At 51.9% G+C, this 20,950-nt stretch overlaps 1 protein-coding gene across 4 annotated transcripts in view; it reads right to left on the reverse strand.

Moving 5' to 3' along the window:
- The window catches only part of DUOX1 (dual oxidase 1), a 36,352-nt gene extending 15,447 nt beyond the window's left edge, over window positions 1-20,905 (reverse strand). For 2 of the 4 annotated variants that reach the window (XM_003928909.3, XM_074393667.1), the window contains exons 1-22: window positions 20,798-20,905; window positions 19,235-19,424; window positions 18,868-18,974; window positions 16,947-17,030; window positions 16,585-16,749; window positions 15,616-15,803; window positions 15,230-15,431; window positions 14,957-15,123; window positions 14,497-14,557; window positions 14,279-14,375; window positions 12,526-12,616; window positions 11,410-11,512; window positions 10,979-11,151; window positions 9,344-9,519; window positions 9,020-9,138; window positions 8,342-8,479; window positions 7,559-7,672; window positions 6,620-6,819; window positions 5,802-5,987; window positions 2,926-3,151; window positions 2,599-2,692; window positions 2,150-2,325 (exon numbers count right to left, since the gene is read on the reverse strand). In XM_003928909.3, coding sequence (XP_003928958.3) covers window positions 2,150-2,325; window positions 2,599-2,692; window positions 2,926-3,151; window positions 5,802-5,987; window positions 6,620-6,819; window positions 7,559-7,672; window positions 8,342-8,479; window positions 9,020-9,138; window positions 9,344-9,519; window positions 10,979-11,151; window positions 11,410-11,512; window positions 12,526-12,616; window positions 14,279-14,375; window positions 14,497-14,557; window positions 14,957-15,123; window positions 15,230-15,431; window positions 15,616-15,803; window positions 16,585-16,749; window positions 16,947-17,030; window positions 18,868-18,925 — 2,818 coding nt within the window. In that variant the 5' untranslated portion in view covers window positions 18,926-18,974; window positions 19,235-19,424; window positions 20,798-20,905. The remainder of the gene's footprint in view (window positions 1-2,149; window positions 2,326-2,598; window positions 2,693-2,925; window positions 3,152-5,801; window positions 5,988-6,619; window positions 6,820-7,558; window positions 7,673-8,341; window positions 8,480-9,019; window positions 9,139-9,343; window positions 9,520-10,978; window positions 11,152-11,409; window positions 11,513-12,525; window positions 12,617-14,278; window positions 14,376-14,496; window positions 14,558-14,956; window positions 15,124-15,229; window positions 15,432-15,615; window positions 15,804-16,584; window positions 16,750-16,946; window positions 17,031-18,867; window positions 18,975-19,234; window positions 19,425-20,797) is intronic. The other 2 variants (XM_074393669.1, XM_074393668.1) reach the window with 1 other exon arrangement.
- Window positions 20,906-20,950: the final 45 nt, after the last annotated feature.

Consider the following 20,950-nt stretch of genomic DNA (forward strand, 5'->3'; position numbering starts at 1 on the left):
AGCACTCCTGCCATCCCATGTTCAGACACAGTGGACAGTCCCAAACCAATGGAGGCCCTGACTTCGGGTGCCCCAGTCTCAGCCCTTGTCCCCAGTGAGAGCTGGACCCAGCCATAGGTGGGCAGGGAGAAGGCCTGAAGCAAAGTTGGCCAGGCAGGCTTCCCTAAAGTGTATCCATCCTCAGTCCCACTTCTGGGACTATGGGGTAGAGTTCAGGAACTGTATATAACCTGCCTGCTGAGCCCGCCCTGCCATAAAAATTCAGCTTAAGATCCTCCAGCTTAAAACCACCAAGAATTAAATGCAGAATCTAGGTGGTAGGTGTATGGGAGATCATACTACAGTTCTTTCTACTTTTCTGTGTTAGAAAATGTTCATAATAAAATATTCAGTAGAAAAATTCTTCTAGGAGCCACCCCGTTGTTCCTGTCTGGGTTGAGCACTGAAGGCAGGACAGGAGTAAGCTGCAAAGCCAAGTTCTCACAGGAGGCCTGGGAATCTCTGGGTTTCTTCCAAGTGCCTGAATCAAGCCTGAAGATGACCCTGGTCTATAGCTGAGGCCAAAAAAAGGCAAGCTGAACTAAATTAGAGTTAAATCAGAATGTTTTAAAAAAAGCATTAATGCCTGTACTCACAAATATTCCACAAACAGCAAATGTGGCAAAATGGTAACAAATAGCATATCTAGGTGAAAAGTGAAGGAACATCTCTTTTTTGAGACAGAATCTCACTCTGTTGCCCAGGCTAGAGTACAGTGGCACAGTCTTGGCTCACTGCAATCTCCTCCTGGTTCAAGCGATTCTTGTGCCTCAGCTTCTGGAGTAGCTGGGACTACAGGCATGCGCCACCACACCTGGGTAATTTTTGTATTTTTTATAGAGATGGGGTTTCACCATGTTGGCCAGGCTGGTCTCAAACTCCTGACCTCAAGTGATCCTCCTGCTTTGGCCTCTCAAAAGTGCTGGGACTATAGGCATGAGCTGTTGCACTTGGCTCTTTGTTCCTTTTCTTTAATTTTTAAATCTTTCACAAAAAAAAAAAAAAACCAAACAAAAAAACAAAAACTGGAGTCAACAACAAAGTACAACACAGCAACAATGAAAATAAAATAATAGTGCTAATTCTTCTCAATCCCCAACCCTGGTCATACCCTCCACCCCAGGTGCTGGATGTTCCTGGGACTCTGGCGTGGGCTCCCTTCCATTTACCTTCCTTGCACCTGCCCTCACGCCCAGGTGCCTGCTGCTCTGGCTGCCTGGGAAAGGTAAAAACCTGCAGAATCAGGAGTGCTGGGTTCCTTCTCTTCCAGCTCTCCTTACCCCAGGGGGAAGCCCTGACCAGAGGCTCACCTGTGTCTTGTCTAACTTGCCCCTCTTCCCTATGGAGGCTGCTCAGCCTACCCCTTCTCGTAATCCTGGGAGGGCCTGGGTTTGGCCTTAGCATGCCCCAGTGTCAGTGCCACTATGAGAAGATGCCGTAACAACTCAGAGCACACCATAGACAGACACTCCTGCCTGCTTCTTGCCCCTTCCTTACTCTTAACTCTAGCTGCCTCCAATTGAATCAGACACTGGTGGGGCAGGAAGTAGGGGGAAGGACAACAGAACTGGGTCTTCATGTACTCAGCAAACATTTACTGAGCACTCAGCCAGGAGAAATAATGGCAAAAGAACCCCAAGAGATAGCACCTCATCCCCACAAGCAGACATCCCAGCTGAAAGGAGTATGGCCTGGGTAGGGCTGTAACAGGGAGACAGTCTCCCTCTGCCCTGGGCACCAGGCACAGAAGGCTTTGGCAGGGAGCCAGGGGAAGCAGAGTTCCAACCACTATTCCCTACCCTATCCCAACGGTACCAACCCCACCAGCAGAGCTGCATTATGACTTTTGTGGGCCCTAGGCACTTTTAAAACCTTTTTGGGCCCTTTCCTCTATAAAAATAAAAAATAAAAATATTTTTAAATTATGATGATATAAGGAAAACTACAATCCAGGCTGTATACATTATTGTATATTCATGTTACTACATTCATTTTTTTCCTTCTGATTTTAAGAGAAATTAAAACATTTCTGTGGACTCCTAAAAGTATGTGGGCATTGTGCCTACTATGCCTAACCGGTGAGTCCATGCTGCCTACCAGGCTGCCTCACCTTTGACACAGAGCTGTGTGAAGCGGAGCTCGCTGTCATGGTCCCGCAGCATGAAGTGAAAATCCTCCCATGTCAGCTCCTCCTTGTCCTGGAAGCCTGACTCCCGGAACATGGACTCCACCACCTCAGCCAGCTGGGCCTTGGACAGGCAGTTGTTGGAGATCTCGATGAAGGACCTGGGGTTAGGGGAGTGGAACCATCAGGCCCTGACTGGGGCCTGGGGCCCAGACACAGGGCACACTGACTCCATCATACCAAGCCCTTGCTGCCCACGTGGAAGGGCCCCGACTGGTCGAAACCCAAGCCCCCTGCTAGTTGGAACAGCCTCTGGTTACATGGGTAAGGAGGCCTCTGCCTTCCTTGGCCCTTCTGCTCTCTTCTTCAGGTCCCACCTCTTTGCCCTGGCATCCCTGCCCTGGCCCATTCTCTTGGCTGTTGAGAAAACCGACCTCAGCATCCTGATGAACTCATCCTTGGAAATGAGGCCATTCCCATCGAAGTCGTACATACGGAACATAAGGCGAGACTTTTCCTCAGGAGAGCCTGGGAGAGGGAGGACTCCATAAGGAGAGTCCCCTGAACCCCCAGGCTGGCCAGAAGGGGACTCCGCCAGTGTGATGACCCACTGCAGGACACAGCAAGGGTCACTCTGCTTCCTGACCCCTGCCTGGTCACTCCTGGGCATCTGCCATGGCTGGACACCTGGCCCAGGGCTTCCCCACCTCCAACAAATCCAGCCCCTGTCCAGCCTCTCCTATCATTCCCTCCTCTCTTACCTTTCATGAAGACCACCAGGATGTCCAGGAACTCCCGGAAGGACAGGTAGCCATTGCCATCCTTGTCAGCCAGAGAGAACATGGACTCCACAAACATGTCCTGGGGCTTGAGGCCCAGGGACTCGGCAAACTCAGCCCTGCTCAGCTCGCAGGTCAGGGCCTCCCGCACCTTCTGGGAGGAGTCCAGGGGCAGGGTCCCCGCATCGGCCTGGTTGATGTCCAGCACCTGCACTTGGGCAGCAGCAGAGGGAGGGAGAGGAGACAAGGATTCCTTGACTTGAATTTCAGCTGAGCCCTGTAGGAGCCACCTTTTGAGGTGTCTTCCCAGGACACCCTCTGCTGGGTGGCCCTATGCTGGTCCCCGAGGCCATGTTTGTTCTACAGAGCCCTGACACTGTCTTAGCTGACTGTACAGGGAGCTCACTTGGAACTAAAATGTATGAGGTCTGTCATGACCTGAGCACAAGAAAGCTCAGAAAATGTGGACCATTCTCTTCTTCCAAGTGCTCAGCCATAGAGACAGAGTGAGACAGAGACAGCCTAGAAGAGGAGTGGCCTCATTGGCTGACAGCTTTCCTTTTCTAGGTCCTTTCAGGCCAACTTGAAGTCCTTCCTTTGGAATTCCGGAGACATCCCCATATCCTCAGAGTCAAGTGACCCTCTGTCAATGCTAGCTTATTGGGGTTTCTCTTACTTAAATGTAAAAAAGTTTTAACTAAAACAAGGCTTCAGCTGGGCTTAGGAAAGGGGAATTATCACTGTGGCCACCCCCAGCTCACCCAGATGCTGCCCCAGCATGAGAGAATAGGCAATGAGGAAGCAAGCAGGCCACAGGCCATAGTACCTGTCTTTCCTGCCTGTCAACTGGGGTGCCTACTCCAAATCTGGTGATGGTTTCAAGAGGTGAAACCTTATAGCTTCAAACGAGGTACTGTAGTGGAAAGAGCCTAGGGCTGGAGGCAAGAGACCCAGGTTCATGTCCCAACTCTGTCACCTGTTTGCTGCATGACCTCAGGCAAGTCTCTTCAGTTGTCTGGGATTCATTTCCTCATCTGCCCTACTTATCTCACAGGTTTATTGTGAGAGTCAACAAAAGTTGTTATGTTGAAGTCACTGTGCAGATATGAGAGTATGAAAGCTACCCCCAGTATCTATCAGCACCCTCCATGTCTCAGCACAGGGAGTTCCCATAGCCCTGATGGCTCCTGAATGAGTGGAGTTGCCCAGTCCTGCCTGGGCTCTGGCAAGGAGTCATCCAGCTGAGGGTCCCTCTGTTCTAGTACATACTCAAGTTCAAGTTCAACTTATTTGTCCTCAGATGACTTTCATGTCCTCAACATGACTAAGTCATGTTCCTGGCACAGAGTACATGTCCCTTCAATGGTTGCTTCTCTCATGAATCCTCTCCCCAGCCACAACCCTTCTGTTTTTCCTCAAACATCCATTTTTTTGCCCTTCTATGGGGCCCTCTGTTCAGTCCCTCGTGTCCCTTTCCTCTGAGCCAATACTTGTCCAATTTTGAGTCCTTGCCAAATGTCACCTCTATCATGACCTTACAGCAGACCGAAGGCTCACTGTCTTCTCTGAGCTCCTCGATCACTGATTTCCCGAGTCACTTTTACCGCCCTTATTCTTTGCTAGCTATCTTCCTTTCTTTGCATGTCCCATCTTCCCAGTGGAATGATAAGTTACTTCAGTGGGAGAATCATGCTGTATTTATCTTTTTTTTTTTTTTTTTTTAATTGAGACAGAGTCTCTGTTGCCCAGGCTGGAGTACAGTGGCATGATCTCAGCTCACTGCAACCTCTGCCTCCCAGGTTCAAGCGATTCTTCTGCCTCAGCCTCCTGAGTAGATGGGATAACAGGCATGTGCTACCACAACTGGCTGATTTTTGTATTTATTTTTTATTTTTTTGAGATGAAATCTCTCTCTGTCACCAGGCTGGAGTGCAGTGGTGCAATATCGGCTCACTGCAACCTCTGCTTCCCAGATTCAAGCTATTCTCTTGCCTCAGCCTCCCGAGTAGCTGGGATTACAGGCACCTGCCACCACTCCCGGCTAAGTTTTGCATTTTAGTAGAGACAGGGTTTCACCATATTGGCCAGGCTGGTCTTGAACTCCTGATCTCATGATCCACCTGCCTCAGCCTCCCAAAGTGCTGGGATTACAGGCGTGAGCCACCTCACCTGACCTTAATTTTTGTATTTTTAATAGAGACAGGCTTTTGCCATGTTGGCTAGGCTGGTCTCAAACCTTTGACCTCAGGTGATCCACCTGCCTCAGCCTCTCAAAGTGCTAGGATTATAGGCATGAGCCACCATGCCTGGCCATATTTATCTTTATCTATCATGTTTCTCCACTCTTCTATTCTGCTCCCAGACTGCCTTTATTTTTGTGCCAGCTGTGGACTCAAGTCTCTGCATTTTTGTCTTGTTTCCCTATATCCTCCCAGTCGCTCTCAGAAGTCTGCAAGGTGGACATCTATGCCCCTTGGAGGGCTCTAGCAGCTGCACTTCCCCAAGGAGGGGTGAACAATATTTCTCTTGGTGCCCACACTGCCCTGGGTCTCTGCAGCCTTTGGAGCAGGCTGAGATGAGCGAGGATGGGCAGCCCTGAGGAAAGCGATAAGCAATGCATGCAGAGAAGCCCATTCCTGGGCATCCCCTGACTAGAGCCTCGTAGTTGGAGGTGGGGTTCAGATGGGGACAGAGGCAATTCCTTATGATAAAGTCTGGTGATTCATCTGAAATTGCAATAGACTTGATTGTTAGCCGAGAACTCTGGGCTTCTGACTTCCTCTGGAGTCACCCCCATGGCCTCATGCAGGTAACGACACCACCACAGCATAAGGACTGATCTGGTCCCATGTACACACCTGGGAGAAAAGGTGCCTGAAAAAGGTCTCTAGGAGGTGGCTCCGCTGTTCCCGCGTCACAGCTGCCCTCATCAGCTCCTGCTCCCGCAGCTCCCACTCCTGGAAGCTCAACCCGCTCTCCTTCAGAGCTGCCCGGAGGTTTTCCACCAGCGCCTGCCGCTCTTCCTCCAAGTTAAACAGCAGTACCTAAGGCGGCAACCCAAGAAAAGCAACTATTTGCCAAGGCCTCTTGAGGTTAGGCACTTTACATGGATTATGTCATAGGGGCCACTGGAGTGGCCTTGCAAAAAAGATACTGTATCTTTTTTGTAGGGTTAAGTGACTTGCTCATAGGTGTAGAGTTTGTATGTAAAGGCACATGTACAAAGAAATTCTTCCCTCTCTTCCACATTGGAGAAGGAAGAGGAGTTTGGGGAGGCCAGAGGATGGAGAGGATCATGAGCCAGGCCTCTGATTTAGCTCTCCTCCAAAATCTCTAAGAATTCACTACATCCTGAGATAAGAGGACAGGGAAGAGGGCTTTGCTTCTTACAAGGACACCCAGCTAGGATCTGACAGGTAGTCCTTAGGAAAGGAGGAGGCAGACTGTGGTTGCAAGAGTTAGGAGGAGACCGTGGAGATAATGTCATCCAGCAGGCCCAGAGCAGAATAAATGTGTCCAAGTTTATCTGTCTATCAGGTACTATCAGGACAAGAAGCCAGACTCCTGCACAATAACTATCATTTCCTGCCTCCTGGCCCCGTGCTCCTTCCCTTCCACCTGGCTGCTTCCCTGGCCTTGGCTGTGGACAAGAAGCCAGATGCCGGCTGAGCCATACCAGATCATACTCCTTGGGGATCTTCAGTAGCAGTGTGCGGCGTCCACGGTTGCTGGACAGGATGAGGTTGACCTGCTGTGGATGCTGCAGCTGGATGGTACGGAGCACATTGAGTCTCCCATCTACCACACGGATCTGCCCGGGCTGCAGGTGCACCAGCACTGGCCGGCAGGGCTCCTTGCGGCCTTGCCATTCCAAAGCTGGGGACAGAGAGACAGGGCTTCGTCAGCTGGGACCTGCCAGAGGTACACTGGGAGGAAGAGGGCCAGCTCAGGGCTGAATTTAGATCAAGGCCTCCACAGTTCATTGTCCCCTTCTGGAGTACTGAGGGTAATTCCCTCCTTGAAAGCCTAGGTGTGCCTCTAGCCCCATGGAAAGAATAGTAACTATCATTACCTGAATGTTTACTGTGTGTTCAATACTATACCAAGTGCTCTGCATGAACTAATTCATTTAATTAAAAATCTATGAGGTAGGTGCCAGGTGCTATTACTATTCCTATTTTATAGATAAGGAAAAAAAAAGATTTAGAGAGATTTAAATATCTGCCTAAGGCACAATAGCCCATAGTGGTGGTGGAACCAAGATTCCAATTCCAGCCTGACTCTGGACCTTCATTAGTCACTTCTCTGTTGCCTGGAGTTCCAGCGTGATAGGCTACAAATCAGCAGTGCCCAGGGATTCGTGAATCATAGTAACCCTGTAAAATCTAGGCAGGGTCCAATGACTCCTGCACATTAGGAACTCTGGAGGCTGCAGGACTCCAGGTCCAACTTCTGCTTAATGTGGTCCAACTTAATGTGGTCCAAGGTCCACTGCGGCCTTGCCTACAGTCCTAGAAAAGGGAGGCCTTTTCCTTAGGCCGCTGGGGTGGCAATGGGTGGCTGTAGCACTGAGCCATTTCCTTCCTACCTCCAACCTGGCCAGCCCTAGACCTACCTTCCGTGCCTCCCACAAGCTTCTCAGACACGATGCTCTGGCAGTCCTGGCCCTGGAGCCTCTTGAAATTTCTCATCCGGAGCCGGGCAACAATCCAGGCGCTGAGCAGGCTCACTGGGAAGGGGGAGAGGTAGGGGTCTGGGGGATGGAAGCGGCTCCTTTGTCAGCTCCTTTCCTGGCAATATTCTCCCCATCTCCTAGGTCAGCTTGCTCAATTGTTTCAAATTGTGAAGTTTCCTGGGGGAGCTGCTCTGCATCCCATGGGGAGCTTTGGGTAGCATCTAAGATGCCCACCCAGCCTCCTCGGTTTCCAACACTCGCATCCCTTCCTAGCCAGAGACTAAGTCCAGAGTCTTTATGTCAGGGACTAGACTCACCCCACCAGGCTGCTAGATAACCCCCACACAGCGTTGCCAAAGATCAAGCCCCAAGCCCTCACTCCAGCGACTGCATGTGCCCCAGCCCTTGTTCTTAAACAGAGATTTGCCTGTGACAGTCCTCTAAGGCCCAGGCTTGCAAAAAGCTGTGATTTATAGATTCCCCCTGGCTCTTGACCAAAGCTGGGTCCAGCAGGGGAAGGCCCAGGGGAACAGGGAGGCAATTCCCCCAGGAGCTGATTTCTCTCCAGGCCAGACACTTCTCTTGTCCCTTCCTCCTCTAACGTTTTCTTCGCCTACCCAGAAAGAACATGCTCTGTGTGGTTTGCTGTCATTATTGGAACCACCTGAACCACATTCCCTAGCTTGCATCTCTCACCCGGTCCCACTCTGTTCATCATTTTACCTAAAGGAAAGCAGCAGAGGGTACCGATGGTGACCCCAAAGCCAAATCCACTGCCCTCAAAATAGTCTCGGACGATGTAGGGAGCACAGGCTGGCAGGCCTTCAGTGCTGAGCTGTCTTGGCTGTGAACAGGGGTCTCCTGGGGAGGAAGAGGAAGCCAGAGTCCTGGGTGCTGGGCCACAGGTGCTGGCACAGGATAACTGAGGAGGTTAGGGTGGCAGAAAGTGGGTGGGGCGCTCTGGGTAGCTAAGGGGAAGGGGCTTCTTTGGGTAACAAATGGGGTATAAAATGAATTCCAACCTCCATCTCTCCCTCACACACACGTGTACACACACACACGAGCGTGTGCCTCACTGCTGTGGGGTTGGGATATCCTTACTGCACGCAGCTCTCCTAATATTATACCCAGCCTCAGCTTCAATGCAGCAGAATATAAACCTCCTCGCCAGCTCTCTCTGTTTTTTTGCCCTCACTCAGCACCTCCTGGAGTTGTGCAGAGGGGACCCTACAGAGCTGCAAGTGGCAGCCCTGGAACCTGGAGTTCCCAAGGGCAGAACTATAGCTCACGCCCCTCTTGGAGCACAGAGGTAGCTGTTCAGCCACATTGAGCCAAGCCCAGATCTGAAGAGGAACGAGGCTCCAGACCCACCACTCCCCCAGCCACCCCTTGGCCACTCACCTTTATGCCAGACAAAGACACTGGGCTGCAGAGCACCAGGGTCAACGTTGATAACAGCAACCAGCACGTCCCGCAGGGTGGTATTTCGGATTTCTTGAATCTCCTTCTTGGAGAACAGCCTAAGATGGAGGAAGTAGAAGTCACTGGGATGGAAAGGGGATGCAGGCCTCCAGCAACCCCAGGCCCAAGGACCCAGGTGAGAAAAGAGACCCAGAGGGGTTGGGAAGTGGGTGGTGGGCTGGCTTGGAATCAGGGGCTCATGGGAACTAAGGCCAGGCAGAAGATCTGGGGCCCAGGCCGAGGTAGAGAACCAGCAGGCCTTACCCATTTCTGGTGTTCTCAAACCAGTAGCGGTCACCATCCCGCAGCCGCACAAACTGGTCGAGGACAATGGTGCTGAACAGGGGCCCGGGGTCCCCATGGCTCTCCAGGAGTCCCCCTGGGAGCAGCTCTAGCCAGGACAAGTCCTGGTTGTACAGGGAGGCTGTGGCCTCCAGTACCTGGAACCAAGATGGGGCAAGAGTCAGAGAAAGGACCCAGCACCCACCCTCAGGCAAAGAGATGGCTCCCAGGAATTCGCCCCGGGAATGATAATAATAAATGACAGTAACAGTAACTCATTCATATATAGTGCTTATTATGCCCCAGGCACTGCTCTGAGTGCTTTACAAAAGTGAACGCCATTTATGGGAACCCTGTCACACATTCAACTGCCTATTTTAACAAAGTTATAAAACAGCCAGCCAATCCCCTTCATAGCTCGTTCTTGAAAAGGTATGAAAGTTGAAGGGATAAAATCAGAATGTGCAAAAGTAGAATAGTAGAATGAAGTCTTATAAAGTTTCTTCTTTAGAGCTAAACATTTTTTAATCAATGCCTGATTATATATTACCTTTTAGAGAGTTTTCAAAAACATATCACCAGTATTTTCTACCTGACCTTTACTTTAGTTTTTTTCTCTGCTATGTAAATAGCACTTGAACCAGCTTAATTCCACTGAGGCCCATTTGAAGCTAAAGATTTGCTACTTTTGGTGTGCCTGGTGATTCCTAGCTATATATTGAGTTTATAAAGCTTACGAGCCCCCATGCTCATATAACTTCTTTATTGGCCTTTCAAATCTCCACTTTCCAATAATTCTATAAAATAGTAAGGGCAGGCTGGGTGCAGTGGCTCACCGCTGTAATCCCAGCACTTTGGGAGGCCGAGGCAGGCAGATGACGAGATCAAGAGATCGAGACCATCCTGGCCAACATGGTGAAACCCTGTCTCTACTAAACATACAAGAATTAGCTGGGTGTGGTGGCACATGCCTGTAGTCCCAGCAACTCAGGAGGCTGAGGCAGGAGAATCTCTTGAGCCTGTGTGGTGGAGATTGCAGTGAGCTGAGATCGTGCCACTGCATTCCAGCCTGGTGACAGAGTGAGACTCAGTCTCAAAAAAAAAAAAAAAAAAAAAAAAAAAGGCAAAATGCAACAAAATAGGCACACAATTATAGAAACACTGCTGTGTCAAGGTGATAAGGTAGCCCAATCTGGTCTCTTGGCTAGCAGGCATGCCACCAGTCCAGGTGATAGCTCACGGTGTTACAGCTGACTCCTGAAAGGGAGCTTTAACATGCAAGAAAGCACAGCTTGTTCCTAAGTCAAGGACCTTCTATATCCACTCAGGAGGGTGGAGAGAATAGTAAATGAGATAATGCCTATCAAGTGCCTGGCAAACAGTATATGCTCAATACATTCTTGCCGGATCTGAATAATCAGAGTGCAAAGCCAAATCTTGCTGGTCTGGTAATCTTCATCTTGATATGTAATACTGGGAAAAGTGATCTGGGTAAGCCCTCCCCCTCCCATTTGGTGCTTGGCTCTGGTACTCAAGTTTCTCTGCCCATCTTCCATGTCTCAGGCCCATGTGCCTCATTCTTCCCACCCTGCCCTCTGAGTCTTGACCCCTCCTCACAGTGTCATCACTCCGGGAGAGTGCAGTGTTGATGTCCTGCCAGCGGGTAATGGGAGGCAGGCCCAGCGCTGCCCTGGCCTTGTTGTAAGAGGGCAGGCCCAGATCTCTGCCCCGCTGCAGGCAGCTGGCCAGGTGGTCTGTGCGGGAAAACTTCAGTGGCCCAGGCCAGAAATCTGGAGATGAGATACCAGAGAGTGTGAGGGAGCTCAGGGCTACCACAGCAGTCTCCAGTCCAGGCCCCAGGCTCCAACCAGCCCCAGAGAACCTGAACCAGAAGGAGCCATGATCAGCAGGTCAGAAGCTCTGTCGGCAGTGAGTGCAGTACAGGCTCCCAGCCCCAGGCATCCCCTCATGCCTGGCTCTGGAGGTCCAGTTGAGCATCTTCCCAGAGGCCAGGAGTTCACATCCTTCAGGGACAGCCTCAGACTCACCCCGCACATCTTCAACCACCACATGGTCCTCTCGCTCTGCGATCTGGGAGGTCATGCCCAGCAGCAGTGAATCTACATCTTCAGCACTTTGTAGGCTTGGGTGCTTTATAGGTTCGGGGTGAGGAGGAGAGGAGCGTGCTTAATGGGGTCAGAGGTTAGACAGCCAGGCTCCCTCCACATCATCATCCTTATCCCTGAGCCCACCCAGTCCTGCTGTTTGCTCCCAAACTGGTGGGACATTCCTCCTCTACAGGTTGATTCCCCACTCGGGATGAGGGATGTCCCCATCCAAAGTCCATGCTGCCTGACAGAGGTCTGTACAAACACAAGGGATCTTAACATTTTCCTTCTACCTTGGGATGTTTGACAATGTGGTTGGCAAAGGCACTGGAATATCTAGGTCTTGGTCTTCTGTTACTAACCAGCTGTATGAACTTGGGCAGGTCACAGGCCCTCTCTGAACTCAGTTTCTTTCCCTTAATAAAAAGGCACTCTGATGAGGGGGACACTGAGGCCTCTTGATTCAGCTCCAGGGCTCTGATTCTATGGCTTCTTTTCTCTTTCTCCCACTCCCTTCCCCTCAGCAAACACTTTACACAAAGTATCTCATTTTGCTTTAAATTAATGATCAATGTTCTTCACCCATACTGGCCTGATTTGGATGGATGGACAATCCCCAATAATCTCTAAGAAACCCTGCTTCCTCCCCACCTCCCTCACACATACACATTCACACACTGCTGGGGATTTTTGTCTAATGGGAAGTTTCCCTGGGACAAGTGAGACTAGCTGGGGTACTCTAAGGCCTATAGGACACCTAGAGCTCTCAAGAGAGAGGGAAAAGGTGGGAGGGAGCAATGAATGCAGAACCACACCTACACAGCTCTACCAGCTCTCCCACAGCCCTGAGGTGGAGGTGGGGGTGGTGGGTGGCTTTTGGCCATGTCCAGCTACATAGTCACCTCAGACTTTGTAGTGGAGATGCCTGAGGTCTTCCAGGCTGCCTCCACCCCAGCCCATCCCAGCTGCCTGCCTCAGCCTTACTGCCCACTTTCACCATGTGTGTGCACATGCACACACACACATCTACCCACATCTGTGGCCCCCTGCTCACACCTCACGGCTCCAGTAGCTGTTGCAGACCCGGAGAGCTCTGGAGACAGTTGAGTTCCAATTGATGACCCCCTGGAAGTGGCAGCTGGCATTTCTGAAATGCAAGGAGCAGGGAGATAGTGACTGAATAATGGGATTATAATGTCAGGCATCAGTTCTGGTCCCTGAGGCAGTAGCCAGGGGCCCCAGAGGTGGCATGTGGTTCTGACCTTAGTAGGTCCTGGAGGATCTCACTTTTGGAAGGTCCCTTCCACAGCATCAGACCAAATATCTAAAATGTGCTCACAGCTCATTAACACACACTCTCTCTCTGACTCTCTCACAATATATGTATATACACATATATATAAAATATATATACATACAGTTATATATATAATATATGTGTATATATATATATCTTTTTTTTTTTTTTTTTGAGACAGAGCCTCGCTCTGTCACCCAGGCTGGAGTGCAGTGACATGATCTCGGCTCAATGCAACGTCCGCCTCCTGGGTTCAAGCGATTCTCCTGCCTCAGCCTCCCAAGTAGCTGGGACTACAGGTGCATGCCACCACACCTGGTTAATTTTTGTGTTTTTAGTAGCGATGGGATTTCACCATGTTGGCCAGGATGGTCTCCATCTCTTGACCTCATGATCTGGCTGCCTCGGCCTCCCAAAGTGCTGGGATTACAGGTGTGAGCCACCGCGTCCAGCCCATATAAACATTCTTAAAGGATTCAAAAATTGTTATTTTGAAACTACTTGTCTATGAATAACTCAATTGTCTATGATTTCTTAGACATCATCAGGCATACCCTAGAGATTATTTTAGAGTAAATCTAATCTACAAATTGGTTTAAATTATAAAGCAATTATTAAAAAATAGACATTTCTAGAGTAAATCTAATCTGTGAATTGTTTTAAATTATAAAGCAACTGTAAAAAAAATAGACATACTTTGTTTCATATACACTTATTTAAATATGCATTTTTTTTTTTTTTTTTTTTTTTTTGAGATGGAATTTAGCTCTTGCTGTCTAGGCTGGACTGCAGTGGTGCAATCTGGGCCCACAGCAATCTCTGCCTCCCGGGTTCAAGCAGTTCTGCCTCAGCCTCCTGAGTAGCTAGGATTACAGGCATGCACCACCAAACCCACCTAATTTTGTATTTTTTTTTTCTGGTAGAGATGGGGTTTCTCCCTGTTGGTCAGGCTGGTCTCTAACTCCCGACCTCAGGTGATCCGTCTGCCTCGGCCTCCCAAAGTGCTGGGATTACAGGTGTGAGCCACATCGCTAGGCCTGTGTCTTTTTATTTTTTTAATTCCCTTTTCATTATCTTGAAGCCAATATTTTCCTTCAGATAACACACATTTTAGAACTCTCTGCCCCCAAAAGCTTGCAGGCCCTGAGCCCTGTGATTATAGCTAAAAATGTCCCCAGTGTAGTGTCAAGACATGAGGTATAGACCAGTGGCCTTTGTGACACCCTCTGAACCTTTATTACTCTACGTTTAATGGGCGAGCGGGTGGGCATGGGGTTTGGGTGTGTGGGTGGTTAATCGCTATACCAGCTGCAGGAGCACTGCAGTAAAAGTACTTAAAAACCACAGTGATGTATCTTTTAAAACAATTGTTTTCCTTCCCCTCTCTATTCATCGTTCCCTTGGGGAATGGGCACACTTCAGACTGATAGTCCTGTATAGAGGGCTCCTGAGGGCAGATTTTGCACAAGCCGCATCCCTCCCAGCACACAAACCTTTGAGCCCCTTCCTCACCTCATGTAGACGCCAGGGGGCACCATGGTGGAGAGGAACTGCTCAGAGGCCGCCACGAACTCCGAGGAGATGCTGGGGTCCAGGAATGGCCGGTATCCTGGGGAATAGGAGAAGAAAGGAGGGAAGAATTTAGCCCTTAAATCCCCAACATACTCTACACCCCACTCCGCAAAACACTCTCACGCAAGCCCTCCTATCCTCCTTCCTCACTCCCTCACCTGTATACTCCGGGGGCGTTTTCTGCAGAAAGCTGGGCAGCCACTCATACATAGCGATGTTCTGAGGGGCAGAGAGGGGCGAGGGGAGGCGCGAGTTGGACCAGGCGGCGCCTGGGAGGGTCTGAGCCCAAGAACGGTTTCCATATGGAGATATGGACCAGGCAGGGGCAGTCATGGGAGAAACGACTCAAACAGGAGCGGGGTGAGGCCTGTCCCCGCAAGGAACCAGGGCATTTGGGGCAGTGGGGGTGGGGAGGTGATAAATAATCATCACCAGCCAGAATTCACCTATAAACAGCGCGCGCCTCCCTAACATTTACAGGAGCTTCCCTAGACCTCGGCTGTCTGGGAAGGGGTTTCTGGCTGAAGGTTGTCCAGGGATGGGGAGCTCCGTGGGCAGCGGAGTCTCCCGTGGACCTGCACGCGGAAGGGGGGACGTCGCGGGGCGGGGACGGCTGACCTGGTAGGTGGCGATGACCCTCTTGCGCGCGTGCTGGAACAGCTCCTCGTCCCCCCAGTCTGGGTGCTGGCGGGCCAGCCTCTGCGCGCACAGGTTGTGGTAGCGGAACCAGAGCAGGCCCAGCGCCTGCAGGAAGGGCTCCCGGTTCCCTCGCTCGGCCCCGAAGGCTGCATCCGACGTGGGGGCGCAGGGGGGAAGATGAGCGGTAGCGTGACCCCGGGAGCCCACACTCGAAGACCCCCAGCCGGCCCCGTCTCGCCCTCGCGGTCTCACCGTACAGCCCCCGGGGCCCGCTCTGCCCGGTGGCGGGGTCGGGCGCCGCCCACATGAGCAGGGGGTTCTGCGAGTCTCTGGGGAAGGCGGGGTCGGGCCCGGACGCCAGCTGTCCTCCGGAGAAGCTCCGCAGCGCGTCGTTCCAGGAGTGCGAGGAGCCATAGATGGCGCTGCCGTCCAGCCAGCCGGTCACCTGGTTGGTCTGCGGGGCAAGCGGCTGGCGAGCCGGGGTCGTGGGGGCGGCGGCGGGCCGGGGAAGGCCGGGGCCCCAGGGGGTGTCCGGGGCTGGGGAGTGGGCGCCTCTCCCCGCCAGGCCCTTCCAGGCCTGCAGCCCGGGCCCCACCTGGCTGGGGTGCGGCCCCTTCCCGCCGCCTCCCCTGCCTCACCAGGTCCCGGGGGTTGCTGGGGCTGCGTCCCGTCTCTGGGTCCCAGCGGCTCCTCTGGAAGGGCAGCACCACGTCCCCGCGCTGGTCGGGGTCGAACACGGGGTCTCCGGGCGGGATGCGGATGTTCAGGAATTCAGCGGGGCAGCCAGGCGTTTCCACGCTGACCAGGTCCGAGAGCACGTGATAGCCTGCGAGCAAAGCAGGAGGGGGTGCTAGGGCCAGGGAGGGCCACTTTCCTTCCTACCCTGGGTATCCAGTCTCTCTCCCTCCCCTGAAGCTTCAAAAAACTCAGCAGCCATTATAGGCAAGTCCAAGCCTTGACCTCAGACACTCCCTCCCAGTCCTTTGTCTCTTTTGCCCTTCTGTGCCTACACCTGGTCCAAGCTGTTGTCGTTGACAGTTTGGCTTTCTCCCTGGTAACTGGGAGGTGCCCTGTGAGTGTTCCTAGGCAAACGGGGTGGCAGCACCAGCTCCAACATGCAGCAGGAGCCACGCATTCCTGGGCCAGCCACTAATCCTCAGTCACTGGGGTCAGGCCACCATAGCACCCCCTTTTGCCTTCCCCTCAATCCACTCTGCCAGAATCAGAGCCCTGCCCTAAGCCTGTTCTAGAAGCCATAGGGCAAAGCCTAAGAACAGGGCCCCCCAGAGAGTCCCTCCCAGATTATTTTCATGTTTCTGGGTCTGCCACACTTTTACCTCCACTAACAACACAGCATGGAGGGATGCTGTTTTTCCCTAATCCCACCCTCATATTTCTACATGGGAAAGATTTCTGCCTCTCCAACCAGACTTCACTTCAGCATGGATCCTCCCTGCACCTGCTTCTACCCCTACCATACCCCACTGCCTCCTCCACCTCTCGCCTTCATCCCTCAGGCCCTCCATCACTTCTCTCTCATCCTCTCACTTGCAGAGGTGTCCAGCTGACCCCACCGGCTTTCTTCCCCCAGAGGTTGAAGTTCTCACCAAAGAAGACCCCCAACACTGTGCGGTTTCGCAGGGAGGCCAGCCCTGCAGGGCCTTTCGAAACGGTGTTGCTAAGGTCTCGGGGGTTGGGCAGGTGAGGTTCTCCCAAGGGCTGGTACACGCCATCTGCATAGCTGGCTGGGACCAGGCGCTGCAGCCGGGAGCCTGGGGTAGAAGGAGTAAGGATATGGAGGAATCTTCAGGGGGCATTTTTGACCCCCTCTCTCCCAGGCTTCCCACCATGTCATGGAATCTAAAACCTTGGAAATGGATGGCCTTTGCTGGCACCTGCCAGCTCTCGCCCCGCAGCAGTCAGTACCACCCTGGCCCTGGAGCTCTGTCCCCACTTGGCTCTCACTTACCTTTGCTGCCCCATCTGTGCTCCATGAGGTTGTTGTACCACCCATCAAATCGCTGCACCTCCCATGAAATGGGGTTCTGAGCACCTGTGTGAGGATGGCGGGAAGGGGCAGCTGGGCAAGTCAGTGCGTGAGAGGACAGGCAGGCCTGCCAGAAATGGGTGCTGTGAGCCTGGCACTTGGAGCAGTGGAAAGTGGATACCTGGAGTGGATGTGAGAAGTAGGATGCAGAGGGAAAAACCAGGCAAAGCAGTTTCCAAACTCAAGCCAGATCTTTAAGCTGCTCAGTGGGGGAGACATGGCAGGGAGCCAAAACGCAGTGTAGCAGGGACCAGTGTGTGCCGACAGATGGCCTCAGAGAGGGAGGAGGCTGGAGGAGAGCAGTGGCGATGGGGAAGGGGATACAGGGCACTTCTACTCCCCTCAAACTTCAGCTCCCTGGGGGGACACAACGGGACAGAATCCATCCCCAGCCGTAAGACACCACACAGAGCAAGAGCCAGCCACATTCCATACCTGAGAAGGACACATCATTCTGTGACCCATCCCTGGGCAGGGTCAGTGTGGTGAGGGACCTAGTCCTCTCTGGCTGAGCAGATCCCAGGGCAGGGGTGTGGTGTTGCTACTGCTTTTCCCCCCAGTTTCTTAGGTAGGACAGGGGACGGACTGGTGATGTGGATAACCTTTCCCCTTCTCTGGGGCATCTTGTCCCCATACAATTCCTCCTCTTGATCCTTTTGTACTCTCCAAAATGAGGGTCCAGGAGGGAGCACTCAGCCTCTGGGGAAAGAACTAAGGAATGAGGAACAGAGGGAAGATCCAGAATGGAAAATGGAATCAGGGATGGAGCGGGTATCTTTTTGCTCAGTAGATCAGACGGCCAGCCTGATTGTTTCCCCCAGATTAGGAGTCTATAGGTCTGGGGCTTCCTCTCTGCTCACCTCAGAGAACAGACACACACATTTGCACACTCACTCAGCAGGGAGCTAGGGGGGAAAATGACTCAGTGCCTGATGTTTGAGCAAAGAACCCAGCTAAGGGTCCAAGATTTGGGGCAGGGCCATACATGTGATATCTAAAACAATATGAACCTGTGGCACATAAAGGAGTGAGCCTTTGCAGGACGGTACAGGGCAAGTGTCTCTTAGAGATAAGAGGTCAGAGCTGAAGGAGAAAAGGAAAATCCAAAGCCAAGGAAAGAAGAGGGCTAGAAGGAACATGGATGTGAGCAGCTCTGGCAAGGGAGGAGCTGTCGGGAAGGTGTCACCTCCAGCCAGGACGGATCCTTCTACAAGTTTTCTCTGCTTTCTGCTTTTGTATCTCCCATCCCAAGTTATCAAGGACTTGCTCTTTTAAAGAGCACTTTTTAACTTGTGGCACTGCAAGCCCACTTCCCTCCAGAGACCCAGACTACGGAGAACAGCCTCAGATTCCAGTAAGAAACTGTCCACTGCAGGTGGCAACGTGAAACTCTTGTGGAAGGTATTGCTTTTGTTTTTGATTATAATGTTTAAAAATATTGATGACTCCCCTTCAGCTTTGGGTCTAATCTGACCCCAAGATCCTTTATTGTCTTGTGTGTCTAATCAGGCTCTTCCTCTTTTGAGTCATAGGCCTTGACTTTATGGAAAACAAGAGAAGATAGAGGAGAAAGAAAGGGCCCCCAAACTGTAAGGAATAAAATAGGAAGTGCTGACATAGAAATTATAGGCTCCCTAATTCTGTGCATTTGGGGATAATTTTCATTCCATTTTCCATCAATTTCTTCAAGAGCTAGAAATGAGCAACTCTCACATGCAGGGCACTGTGCCAGCTAAAGACTAAGGATACAGATGAACATCACATGGATCCTGTCTTTGGGGAAGCCCAGAGGATGCTGGGTTCCTCTGCTTTTAACCATGCTTCTTCTCTAATCTGTACTCACCCATAGGGGTCCATGGCCCAACCAGAAGTGTCCATGCTAGAGCCAGGAAGAAGCCCATGATGAAAATAATAGGGGCTCAGGGATTAAAATGTTCCAAAATGGAGACCCTAAAAAAAGACAGGACAGAGAATGAGCCCTAGCTGCTTAGAAGAAGAATCAGGTCAAGGCCTCTGCAGGACTCTGTGAATCAAGGCCTGGGGCTAGGCCAAGGTCACAGTAGGTAGCAAAGTTCAAGAGACTCACTCTTTCCCAAGATTCTTTAATTCACTCAGCAAATACTTGATGAGCTCCCTTTATGTACCAGACACTGACCTAGACACTGGAGATTAAGTGATGAACAAAACAAACAGAAATCCCTGGTACATACCTTCAGGGACTTTATCTTCTAAAATTAGTTGGAAAACCTTGCTTTGGCCCAGCTCCTTGCAGTGTGTTCCTTGGACAGAGCCTTTCTTGGGGATTAGGAGACTGGGCTGAGGTCTCAGTGCTGCTGCCAGTCAACAGTGGAATCTTAGATAAATCACTTCTCCAGTCTGGTCCTTGGTTTCCTCTTCCAGCTACGGGAGCAAATATGCCTGAACTGTTTACTTCCCAGCATGGTTGCCAGAATCAGATGTGATAATGAAGTTGAATTCAAAGCAAGAAAAGTGACAGGTGTTATGCAAATGTGCTACAGAGAGGGTAGGTGGGAGACTGACGCCTTTGGTTGGATACAGAAGGGATGTGGTACCAGGTGCTTATGTGTTTAGTGCAGGCTTCCTGCTCTCTCTTTCCACCCAGAGTCAGAAGGGAAACAGGCAGCAGAGGTCTCAGGCTGGGACTCCTGAGTGGTGCAAGGAGTACCTAAAGCCAGTGAAGACTTCCTAAAGGCAACCTGGAGATTGGGGATAGGATAAAGGAAGGAAGGAAGGAGCTCAGGGAAAGCCTTATCCCCAGCCAGATATCAGGGCTCCTGGATGGGTTATCTAGAGGTGAGAACCCAGGGAATGACCTCATCCCCATTCCATCTCCTACTAAACAAATGAAAAAACCTAGGCCCTGCCCTAACTGGAAAGCTCAGTATTCTACCTGCTGTGTTCCAGAGTCTGTCCAGGTGCTGGCCTTTAATAGTGCATGAAGAACTGGGCTCTGGATGATTAAAGCTGTAAATCTGGATATACTGAAGTACCCACAGGGATCCTTCCCTGATCCCAAGATGTCCTGGCCCTCCCCCACCTCCAACCATGTCTTCAGGATCCTTGGCCCAAACGCTAATGTACCACTCAGCCCCTAAGGGCATGAAGTGCCCTTTCAGGCCAGGCTGTGTGGGATGACCTGAAGAGAAAGGTGGACATGCTTAATAACCACTTCTTGTGGGTGGGTTGCCCTTAATAATTTACACAATGGCATGGGGCAGCAACTTCTCAACAACCTTGACAGGAAGGCACAACCCCAGGCAGAGCAATGAAGCCCCAGGCAGAGCCAGCGGCAGAACCAGAGAGAGAACATAGGCCTGCCTGTTCTTGCCCCACATGGTCGCTTTTCCAGCCTGAAGCTCTAGAGTTGGCCCTGAGGTGTGAGGAAGATGGGTCAAGGTCATCGATTCCAACCTGGGAGGGCTGAGGGGGAAAGCTTGGATCCTAAAGCCCAAAGCTTCCTCCCTGGTATGTTGGGCTGGTGCCAGGAGAAGAATCCTTAGGCCCAGGCAAACTGGGCCACCCAACATTCCCAGGTCCCGAAGAATCCAGTCTCTCAAAACCTTGATTGGGCAGAGGACAGCCCTAACAGGGCCCATTTTAGCCTTACGATAAGATCCGAAGAGCAGGGGGCTAGCATTCCCCTTCCTTCAATAACGTGGCCGAGCGGCCGCTCCCCCGGCACCCTGCACTTGGAGCTCCCTACCCCGGAGCGCCCCGGCCCGCGGGCTGGGAAAAGCCCTCCCGGATCTGACCTGCGGCTACGGCGTCACCGGAGCCCGGGACTGCAACTTGGGTCCGGCCTGGCTCCCAGCTGGGCCCGCGGAGCCTGCTCGCGTCCGGTGCCTCTCCAGCTCTGCGCCGGGACGGGCGGGGCTGGGGGTGAGGAGGGGACGGCGCAGCCCTGC

This window comes from Saimiri boliviensis, chromosome 2, assembly GCF_048565385.1.
Source record: "Saimiri boliviensis isolate mSaiBol1 chromosome 2, mSaiBol1.pri, whole genome shotgun sequence".
NCBI classification, from domain to species: Eukaryota; Metazoa; Chordata; class Mammalia; order Primates; family Cebidae; genus Saimiri; species Saimiri boliviensis.